General features: G+C 56.1%; 1 protein-coding gene across 1 annotated transcript in view; it reads right to left on the reverse strand.

The window, feature by feature from the left end:
- Nucleotides 1–8,354: 8,354 nt before the first annotated feature.
- N4BP1 (NEDD4 binding protein 1) overlaps nucleotides 8,355–11,571 on the reverse strand; it is a 56,162-nt gene continuing 52,945 nt past the window's right edge. The window contains exon 7 of the mRNA XM_012655018.1: nucleotides 8,355–9,126. Within this exon, the coding sequence (XP_012510472.1) occupies nucleotides 8,769–9,126 (358 nt within the window). The 3' untranslated portion in view covers nucleotides 8,355–8,768. The remainder of the gene's footprint in view (nucleotides 9,127–11,571) is intronic.

Below are 11,571 nucleotides of genomic sequence, written 5' to 3' on the forward strand. Positions count from 1 at the left end.
TTGGTACCAGGCAGCATGTGCCACCCCTGGGCCACCACACGCTGCTGACGGCTGGGCCTCCCAGAACAGACGCTTGGGAGCTCGGCGGTGAGTCCTGCATCACGGAGGCCCCCAGTCCTCGTCCTGCCACCGCTAAGTACGCTGCAGGAGTGGGGCTGAGCGAGCTGGAAACTCAGGCTGCCCTCCTGTTCCGAGAGTCGGCGAGGGCTGCAGTCAGAGCAGTCACGAGGCACAGAAACGCAGACGGAGGAAGGGCTTTTCCAGAACAGAGTGTTTACCCGGCAGGCCTCCCACCCCGGGGACAGAAGGCAGAACGCAGCCAAACCCTCTACCCTGACCTCTCCAGCCTCAGGAAACTTTGGAATTCCTTGGAAAAAAGTTCCCCACCGAGGCCTTCCTTTCCCTCTGCTGTTTCCCCCGTCGGGAGTGGCCTATCCACAGCCCCGGCCTCCCCAGCCTGCCTCATTTCCTCCACCCCTGCGCACTCTCCCAGCGCTGCCCCTGCCCAGTGGGCCCGCCAGGCCCCCCAGCGCCCTTCCCGCCGCCCCTTTAGTACTCAGAAGCATGGGTAGAGGTTCGCTGACCTCCAGGGAGGAACGAGTGCCCACCTGGCTATGGCTGCCTGAGCCAGTCGTGGAGGGACAGAGTGGAGATCCAGGTTTGAGTTTCGGCTCTGCTGCTCGCAGAATGACCCTGCCTCAGTCTCCTCACCTACTGCACCGGGCCGCTGCAGAAATGGGTTCAAACGAGAAATCAGTGAGCGGGTCTGGCTGGGCCTGGGGCTCCCTGCAGCGGGCACCTGCAAACAAACCCCGTGGCCTGGGCCTGCAGCCTGGGAAGGCGCTGGAGGGGCTGGTCCTGGCAGTCAAAATGCCAAGCCCCAAGCGGGGGTTAGGTTGGGGATATTAATTCTGATAAACCTGAGGGTGGCGGATGAATGCAACCCCAAGTGCGGGGACGTCTGGGGTAGACGGCCTCTGTGGAGGCCACTTCTGTGGTGGGCGAGGGCCTCTCCCTACCCGCTGTCCTTGGACCCCGTCCGGGTCCGGGTTCCGGGAGGGAGGGACCAGGTGGCTCTGGTGGTCACTATCCACCGTCCCCGCCCCTGTGGGTGCCTGACACTCTGGCTGGTCCTCGACTCCAAAGTCCTGGGCTGGAGGTAAACCGGGAGGTGTCGGACAACGGGGAAATGCTTGAAGGAAAACACGCTGGTGTCTTCTGCGGGGGCAGTGGAAAGAGCTGACGCGCAACAAGACCCGGATTCGGTCATGCCCCCCGACGGCTGACGGTGGCGGCAACCCCCGCCAGCCGGGCCTCTGCGCACACGGTGGAACGGGGGTTCTCCACTGCGTGGCCTCCTCTGGCCCTTCCCCACGGCGTGGCTGCCTCCCAGGCCCGTGAGCGCCGTGGGACAGCGGTGGGCTTTGTGGTGTACGATGGAAGTGCGGTATGACGGTTTAGTGGGAGCAGCTTGCAAGCTCAGGGAGTACAGTCGGCCCTTCCCTCTCCCCTTCTCCCTCAGAAATTGTCCCCAGATGTGGTCAGAGCCAGCTTTTGCAGGACGTGCGGACGCACTGCTGGGCTGGGGGTCGGGAGGGACAACCAAAGCCCAGCACAGCCAAGGCTGGCGCCCAGGGCACAGGAGGGAGCCGAAAGGGGTCTCTGGCTCCACGAGCTCCGTGCTCCCCGCTGAGTCTGGCCTCTGCAGCGTCTTGGACTGGAAAACCACCAAAGGCCAGATGAGGCCCTGAGGGACGCTTACTTGGACCTCGTGCATTAAGGGGACAATGACAGGCCTCTCAGGCTCAAAGGTGCCTTCCTACCTGTGGGATGTCAGGAGAGGGAAGGACTCTCCTAGGGCCAGGCCCGTGACTTAGGATTCAGCCCGGGTTGCGGCCACTCTTCAGCGGGGTGGTGGTTCTCAACCCTGAGGGCACCGTGCGATCGCCTGGGGATCACCGCAAAATGCGGACGTCAGAGGTTCTGCTCTCCGGGGCCTGGCGAGTGGCCTGGGCACGAGCCCTGTGCAAGTGCCCCCTCCCGGCGAGGCCGATGGCAGCCAGCACTGAAACCGCCAGCTCTGAGGGCAGCAGCATCTCTCCCACGACAGATGAGGAACCTGCGGCTTCGAGAGGCTGGGTAACTTTCTCAAGGTCAAGCAGCAGTAAGTGTCAGAGCAGGGTGACACTCACGCGGGGCTGGCCGGGCATGGGGCCCTTCTGGCTGTCTTCTCCCTTCCCCCAGCACTGTCCCCTGCACACAGTGGCTGCTCAAGGACAGTGGCGGACGAGGGGATGGGGGCCTGGGCTCCGGCCCCGCCTTTGCTGCTCAGCAGCGGGCCAAGTCCCTCAGCCTGGCCGCAGGAGCCAGTGTGGGTGCCCAGCCCTCCGGAGGAGCTGGCAAGCGGAGAGGGGCCTGCTGGCGTCGAGAGACACTCTGGTTTGAGGAAATCATGTGAGCAAAACAGCATCTGCAGCGCCCTGGGGCCAGCTGCGGGCCCCCTCCTTCCTGCTGCCTTTTTTGGTGGCTGAAACCTTAGCCTGATCCTGGAGCCAGACAGGCGGGCAGACTAGCGCATTCTTCTCAGGGGAGGCCGCCGCCTCCTCTCGCTGGGGACAGTGGGGAGGGCAGGGCCTGCCCAGGCCTGACCCCAGACTGGGTTTCGGGCTGTGGGGCCAAGCTGCGTCCCCTGGGGAATGGGGGGCGGCTGAGGAAAGCCCCTAAGGCTGGAGGCTGCGGCCCGGAGTCCCGTGACCGGCGGTGAAACCCTGGTACCACGGGTGTCAAGGGGACGGGAACCTGAGTTGAGAGAGAGGCCGCTCTGGGTGTTCGGAACCATCGCGGGCCGTCTTACTGATCTGCGTCCCTCTCATGGAGCGGAAGCAGCTTCCGCAGCTCCGGTCGGGTCGGTCGACGTTTTCTTTCCAACAAGGTGCCCCTGGCATCCTCCCGCAGGAACAGGGAGGGCGTGGGCCGCCACAGGAAGGGGGGGCGCTTCCTTCCACAGCCTCCCGCTGCCCGCACGCGGACAGCCTTGACCTCGGTCCGTCACAGACCCTCAATTCTCTTCTCTGGGGGCGTGTGGGGGAGGCCCACCTTAGGCGCCATCCCGGCTGCTGAGTCACCTGTGAGGGAGCTTTGCTCTTTGGGGAGATGGAATGGCCACCGGAATTCAAATCCTGACTCAGGGGCGCGTTGGCCTGGAGCACGGCAAGTCCCTTCGTGTCTCTACCGCAGTTCCCTCCTCCACAAACGGGAGACACAGCACCAGCTCAGGGGACTGTCGTGAGGGTTAAATGAGACAAAACTGTGCCTGGCACATACATGACGTGGGCTTGGCGTGGGCAGCCAGGACTCACTTTCCTGGCACCGTGTGGGCAGGCAGTGGCCGTGCCCACTCCCCTGTCCTCTCTCCGGCAATGAGACCTGAGGGGCTCTCCTGGGCGCCAGCCCTGTCAAAGGAACAATGCCCTCTGCCGGCCACGGCGGCACTTCCCACAGCCCTGCGGGGGCTCTGAAGAAGGTGTGGGCACGGACCTAAGTGCCCTCACCCCAGTCCACACCCTCTTGGTGGCAATCAGGACAGAGGAGCACACTCAGAACCTGGAAGATGAGGTCTCTGAGCACTTGGAGATGATATCTCTGGGCTCAGGCCAGTAGAGATGTGGGATGATCTGGAAGGATGGGGAACGGGTTTCCATAGGCGTCCTCAGGGCTGGCAATGGGAGCCGTGACCATGCCGTCATTGAATGGGCTCTGGGTCAAGTGCCGTCCTGGGCGCCTCACTGGTATGAACACACTTACTCCTCACGACACCCTTGAGGTAGGAAGTATTATTTTACGATGCCTATTTTAGAGGAGGAAACCGACGCGTCCAGAAAGGTCAAACTCCAAATGCGCAGGGCTGGCCTCTGCCCAGCTGGGGAATGGAGCAAAGGACGGAGACGCAACTCCAGAGGCCGCAGGATGCCGGGAAGAGCGGCAGCAGGAAACAGCTTGCGCAGGGGTGGGGTGGGGAGAGCTCTGAGGGGCCGAGAGGGTGAGTTTCGAGTTACCCAGAAACTGTCAGGCTCTCACACCATTTTCGGCGGGGTGGACACTCCCAGTCCTTGGGACGTTTCTACGTGCGAGATGAATGTCTCCCAGTCGATCTGCAGGGCCTTGCTAGGGACGGCACCGCACGTTACTCAAGACTCCCGACTTCAAGGAAAGCAAATCCAACTGCAACTAGCTTAACCGAAAGGGGAAGTGTGGCGACATCTGAGGACGGGCTTCCCCGGCAACAGGACCGCAGAACCCGTGTTGCCAGCAATCTCTCGTTTCTGTTCCTTTCTGCCACAGACCAGCTTCCCCACGGCAGACAATGGCCTCCCGTATCTGGGCAGTTCACCCCGCCGTGCCCACCGCCAGGGAGGAAGATCCCGGAGAACAACTCTGCCCGCCCCTGCAGGGAGGTGGGAGTGCGCTGTCAGGTGCCCACCCCCGAGCGGTCTGTCCTGGGAGCAGGGGGCGTGCTGCGAGCCCAGCAGAGCCAGCCCCCCCGCCCCCGCCCTGGTCTCCCACAGCGGGGTAGGGATTCCTGGCCTCTACTGGGCCCTGCCGCCAGATGCCGCAGTCAAGAAGGCACCGTCCTCCAGTTCGCTTGAGCAGACATTTATTGAGCACCTGCCAAGCGCACACCACTGTGCAGGTGCCACGGGAAATACAAAGAGTAAACACAGATGGTCCCTGCCCGCGAGGAGCTCACAGTCTAAAAAGGGAGGTGAGACACGGTACATGATCAGCTGCAGTGACGCCAGCCGGAGTGGCAAGTGCCAGAGGCGAGACACAAAGTGCTGCGGGGTCACGGAACACATGGGGCCACTTCTAGTCAGCACTGGGCAAGGGAGCACAGGGCTCGGCCGGCCTTTGCAGAGGGAAGCCCTTGGGGAGAAGGGCGTTCCTAGCAGGGACGGGCACACGCGTAGGCGGGAGCCTGCAGGTACCTGCGAAAACCTGCGTGGCGCAGGAGCGGCTGGGTGGGGCTATGCACAGCTCTGAGTACGAAGCTCGGGGGTCTGAACCTGGTGCTCAGGTCAAATACCACTGAGTATCACTGCACAGGAGGAGGGGTGACCAGAAATGTGTTTCTGGAAGAGCAGCCTGGCAGCACTGTGCACTTTGGAAGCGAGAGGGGGAGCTGGCCGGTTGGGGCCTACCGCCAGGGGGCAGCCATGAGCACAGCTAGTGGGCAGCGGTGAGCAAAGGACCAGGGCGGGGGGCGGGGGGAAGAGGGGGACAGTGAGGTTAGGGGAGAGCGTGACCCCCCTAAGAGGGCAGTTTCTCAAAATGTGGCCTATGGCCCGCCTGCGCAGGTCTCATCCAGGAGCGGCTGGGTGTGCACATCCCCAGGCCCCGCTGCAGAGCTACCGCCCGAACGTCTCCAGGGCAGTACGCTCTGGGGCAGTACACGGTAATCTGCATTTCCAACCTGAGCTACCCCCTCCGCATGGCCCCCCAGACGGGCCAACATTTGGGAACCACCTGTTAAGAAAGAGAAGGGTGTTAAGGATGACCTTTAGGTAAAAGAAGGCACAAAAAAGAACGAAGACGTCTAGGAGAGAGGGAAATCTCAGAAAATAGGGAAAAGAAGGCCCACGGGAGCAAAAGCTGTGGCTGCCGAGTGTGCGCGCTGTGACTGGGACTGCGCACAGGCCGCGGGCTCCAGCGACTACGGTCCCGGGGCCTTGCCTAGTCCCGCACGCCGAGGGCGGGGGCTGGGTTTGCAGACTGGGAAGTGAGGCGTGGGGAAGCATGAGCAACGGACAGACAGGGTTCTTAGGATCAGGTTTCATTTCACTCTAAAGGATCTGAAGTAGGCAGGCGGGATGGCGAGGTAGACAGTGGAATGGAGGTGAGCAGGAGGAACTAAGTCCAGTTAGGAGATGAGGTGGTGGGCTCAGGGGCGTGGACGCAGGCCAGGTGGGGATGAGGAAGCCCCGCCGCAGTGCAGGCAGGAGGCAGGCGGGGGTCTGGGTACCACCAGGCTGAGAGTCGTGTAAAGCACACCACTCTCCTCCCACAAGTAACACGACGAGCCTACATAAGCCCGATGCCATCTCTCCTTTCACTGCTACCAAAAGCCGCACCAGGCCCGGGTCCTGAGCAACACAGCTGATCCTGCCCGACTCCAGCGGCTGAGACCCGCCTGCAGGGTCTCACACACGGACCACTTGCCAGAAAGGCTCCCAAAGCCTGCGGCCTGGGGCCTGAGAACGCAGGCATGGGCGCCATCCAGCTCCACCGGCCACTCCTGACCCCACGCACTCTCCAGCAACAGACACCTCATCTGTTGAATGTGGGTGACACGCTCTGTCTGCCCTGTCAGCCGCACCACATGAATGCCGTGAGACACAGGCTGCAAGGCCACCGGACAGGCAAGCCTGAAGAAGTGTCACTGGCGCCACGCCCAAAGCAGCAGCCGAGACCCTCCTGCAGGAGGCAGGCCAGCTGTAAGCATTGATTTAGCAGCAACACTGGGCCCAGCACTAGGAGGAGGCTGAGAACGGGTAATGAGTCCTTTTTTATTTTTTGTGTTTTTTTAAGTTTTGTTTTTCTCGTTTCTCTTTTGTAGAGTCAGGGTCTCACTGTGCTCAGGCTGGTGTTGAACCCCCAAGCTCCAGCGATACTCCAGCCTCCGCCTCCCAGAGAGCTAGGATTACAGGCGTGAGCCACCGGCCCGGCCAATGAGTCCTTTTTGAATAGTTTGATAATTAGGTTTTTAAATACTAAATTTAACTAAATTTGATGGATTTCAGAAAAACTGTGAATTGTTTCATTACCATTTATAAAGGTAAGCACTTAATGCTTTTCTGCACTCCTCCCACTGCCATGCCCGAGGGAGGGGAAGAGGGCAGGTAGATCTCTCAGGAACAGTCCTAAGAACACAAAGGCTTACAGAACTCAAGGGTCAAAGGTCAAGTTGCTTCTAGAGCCTGGAAAACCCAAGACCCCTCAGCCCCGCCAGTTCCACCGTGTCTCTTCTCTGAAAGCGGGGAGGAGAAATCCTGGATCGGCCAGGCTGCTGGACTGGACCCCAAGCCAGCAGGTCAGAGCCCCTGCAGGACGGCCTGGCCTCCCGCCTCTGCTGTGCTTCCGAACCAGCAGCTGAGAAGCTGAGGCACAGTGGCTGTGCCTCAGCCACCTTCCAGGCTTGCCTCAAGTCTCTACCTCTACTTCCACAGCTGGGTGACCTGGCGACCTGCCCCAAAGCGACAGGGGACAACCAGTTTCACATTAGGATGCAGCAAGAATCTGAGAGAAATATGGTTGAGGTACAAGTCTGGCCACCTAGAGGGCTCTGGCTTTGTCCTGAGGGATGCAGGGATCAAACAAAACCAAGAGGAAATGCGCCTGGCAGGAACATTCTGGGATGCCACCCAGGCCCCTCACCATGAAGAACCAACCGGCACCCAGTCCTCAGCCACTATCCCGGGGGCTGGAAGAGAGAGATGGTCCAGAGGGCAGACAGGAAATTGGCCACGAGCAGCCTGGGGCGCGCACAGGTGTAAGATACAAAGCCCTTTGAGGTCCAGGTAAGAGTAAAGATGTTCAGAATTACCCAGGAAAAGACCTTCACTGACACAGAATTTGGGCAACACTGAAAAACGACAATACTAAGATATCAATTCTGAGAAAGACTCACAGGGAAGATTGTTTAGGAGGAGGAGACAAACACAGGAAAAATAAATACAGGGGCTCTAGGACCCCACGGAAGCTACTAATGCTATTTATCGGCTTGGGTCATTCTTGAGAATAGAAAACCGCTTTTTGGCAAAGCTGCACAAATTCCACATCGGGACAGCTCCCATGGTTCTGGACGCAGGATGGCCACCATGATGGGCTCTTCATTAACCTTCCTTACACCCTCCATGGTCTTCAGAGGCTAAGACGGGCCTTCTAGAGCCAAGTCGGGCGTGTGGAGGCCCCAGCCTGGTGCGTGCGTGCGAGCACCGGCTGAGGAGTCTGCTCCCTGCCCAGCCACGCCGCGGCTGTGGACACGGCACGTCCGGGTGGTGAGAGCCCTGAGCCTCTGTTCCTCGTCTGTAGGGTGGGAGGGGAAGAAGGGTGGGCCTACATGAGCTTCGACCTTTCTTCTAGCCCTGTTATTCTGCGAGTCTAGCTTTGCCCTGGTCACTGACAATGGCTAGGCATAAAGTGCCATCTAGTGGCACCGCTGGTCCACTCCCACGCATGGCTTCAACAAAGACCCCGCAGAAGCAGACCAACTCCTACCGACTCCAACTCGGGGGGTGAGGGCAGAGAGGCTGGAAGGGGTGAGCACACTTCATGTTGGTGGACATGACATATTCATCTCAAGAAAATATACTTTAAGAGATCTTGCTTTCCTTAAGAAAGCAACTCTTTTTTATTTAGAAAGACTAACCATATCCATTTGTCAATATTTTTAGCTTTAAGGAAAATAGTTTAAAAATCATAAAAATGTAAATACACTCAAGAGTAACTGCTATTAAACAGTTCTGAACAGGCAGAAAATGTAGACTTTCCTTTTACAGAAAATGTTAAATCTGTAATAGCAGCAAAATTGATATATAGAAAAAAGCTGGTTTTGAAAACCCAGATTTTTTTTGTACACAAAACATTTTTTTCTATACAACAGCGTTTACACTGGGAAACAGGTTCTTCACATTGTGCTGGTTCCCATCAGGTACAGGCATCGGCTTGAGTTCGATCCGCTAGCCCTGAGCTCAAGCTCCTCAGCGCAACCTTCAGTCCAACACCATGGCAGAGAGCGCGTTCAGATCTTTCATGTACGGATGGGCCACCAAGATCTGGTCGATTTTCAGTCTTTGCTCTGAGTCAGGGAAGATCTTCAGAAGGGCTTCCCTCAGCTCACTGGTTTCCGCAGAAGATCTCTGTGCTGGCATGGGCAGATTCTGCTGGATACTGGGAAGGTTCGGCAGGAGTGGGAAGTGGGGCTGCTGAGGAAGCCAGTGGCTTGGAGGGGCTCCCTGAATCCGGGTGGGAGGCTGGTGGCTGGTGCTGGCTGCCTGGGTGCCCGGGACTCTGAAGCTAGGGTCAAACATGCCCACATTTGGCAGGGCATTGAGTAGGGGCTGCATATCTCTGTGAATGGAAGCAAGTCCTGGTGAGTTGGGTTATAAGTAAGAAACCCTTCTATAATATCTACTGTTGGCCTTGAGCCTCGAGATTTTGCTCCCTGGTTTCCAAAGCAAGACATGAGATGGCAGTAGAGGCGGTGATGTCAGCCGCCCACAGTGGAGCCTGCAGGGATTCCACCGATGCCATCTCTAGACCAGTCACCGCGGGGAATGGGAGCTCTTCATGAGCTGGCACCACCCTCCCGGGTCTGCTCCTGTGAGGACTGACCCCATCCAGCTGTTTGGCTCTAATCCAGGCTGCACCTGGGAGCTTTCAAAACACATAATGGGGTCTCACTCTTCTGGAGATTCTGATTCTGTACAGGGCCAGGGCTGATAGAAATTAGCAAAAGGGACCCCCAGGCCGGCATGGTGGCTCACACCTGTAATCCCAGCACTTCGGGAGGCAAAGGTGGGAGGATCCCTTGAGGCCAGGAGTTCAAGACCAGCCTGAGCACCATAGCAAGACCAGTCTGTACAAAAAATTAAAAAATTAGCTGAGCATGGTAGTGTGCACCTGTAGTCCCAGCTACTTGGGAGGCTGAGGAGGAGGACCCTTTGAGCCTAGGAATTTGAGGCTGTAGTGAGCTATGATGACACCACTGGGCAAACAAATGAAGACCTGTCTCAAAAAAAAAAAAAAAAAAGTATCTATTGATTGTCCTTAAGATTCATAAAAAAAAAAAAAAGAAAGAAAGAAAGAAAAAGGAGCCCCCTTTGGGCAGAGAGGCAACCCTACCAACTCATGGATTCTCCTTCCCCACCAAAGTCTGGGTGAGGTGTTGGTGCACGTGGGTGTGTGCAAGTATGTTTGGATAGGGAGGGCATCTGCACCGTTCAAAAGCTTTCCACCTGTGTTTGGCCGGCAGCTGAGAAATGGGGCTAGCTGAACAGTTTTCCCAATCCAAAAACTCAACTAACTTCAAAAGTTAGTCCCCCTGCGATGGAAGTGATTACTGAATTTTTTTTTTTTTTTTACACCCCACCCTACACTCACACTCACACTTGTTCTCTCTAAATTCTTATCAGATTAGTTAAGACCTCTGTAAAGAGCCACTAGGTGAGAAGAAAAAGGGCAGGCAGGAACGACCCTGCTAGCAGGCTGCTCAAGGAGCGGGAGGAAACAGAGAACTCTCCTCCTGGTAAGTCTGCGCCGTGGACCTGTGGCTCACACTCAGGCCTCAGGTGCTACAGCTCAGCAGAGCTTTCCAAGTTAGTAAGTGTGGAGGTGAAACGAGGCGGAGTGACGTGCAGCAGGGGTTAAAAACGGCCGCCATCCTCCTGGTGTGGGCAGAGAAGCGTGACATTTGGGAACCAAGTCCTCATCTGTGTAATGGAACCCGAAGGCTCAAAGAGAAACAATTCACAAGACCAGGGAGCTAAAATTGTGGTGGTCTCCTGGACAGAAGGCACCTCTGTGCGAATCCCCCCTTCACTGAATCCAAACCTAGAATCCCCAAGGTTCCTATTACAAATAGAGATCAGGTGGAAAGTTTTACTGCCTAAAAAGCTGGGAGAGCTGTGTGTCTTTCTCTGAGTTTACCCCCGAGCCCCCAACATCCCCATAAATAGCTGCTGGGAAATGCACAAAGTATAGCCTTTTTTAGTTTTAAAAAAGAAGAAAGGTCTGTCACCAAGGTTATATGATTTGCCAGTTAGATAGGCAGGAAACTTTAGTTAACAATGTCTGTTACCTGAATTCTGAAAACAAACTACCACTACACCAAGGTCTTAAAAACAAACAAACCAATCCAAACAAGAAAACCTAAACTATCAAATCAATTTCAGATAAATATGGAATACTAGCTTTTCCATCCAGGGAAGGTAGAAAGTAACTCTCAGTTCCTCCAGGTTATGATTCCTGAATAAATTAATACAAGCACAACATATTCAAAGTAAATGACTTTAAAAATGAAAATAAAGGCATTTTACACATATATAATGAATCCAAGTGGCTTTCGCTAATAAGTGACCACCAGCATAGAAAATCTGCTTTGTCTTTTTACACCACAAAATAAGTTTGGTTCCCAATCCTCTTTTAGGATTAAAACCAAAAGGACCACAGTTGAAAATTTGGGGTGCCTGCTTGATTAACTTCCATATGCATTATACCAGCAGTAAATCTAAAGCTTAAAAAAAATTTTTTTTATTTTTTTTATTCCCACTTGCCCGTGCTGTATAAAAAAAAATTAAAATGTCATTTTTAGTGTTTAAAGATAGCACTTGAACTAAAGCACAATTAATAGAAAAAAAATTTTTTTTTTTTTTGACAGGAGTGCAGTGGCACAATCACAGCTCGCTGCAGCCTTGAACTCCTGGACTCAAGCAATCCTCCTGCCTCGCCCTCCTGAGGAGCTAGGACTACAGGCATGCGCCACAAGGTCCGGCTAATTTTTTTTTTTTTTTTTTT

The sequence above is a fragment of the Propithecus coquereli genome, unplaced genomic scaffold, assembly GCF_000956105.1.
Source record: "Propithecus coquereli isolate 6110/MARCELLA unplaced genomic scaffold, Pcoq_1.0 Scaffold458, whole genome shotgun sequence".
Classification (NCBI taxonomy): Eukaryota; Metazoa; Chordata; class Mammalia; order Primates; family Indriidae; genus Propithecus; species Propithecus coquereli.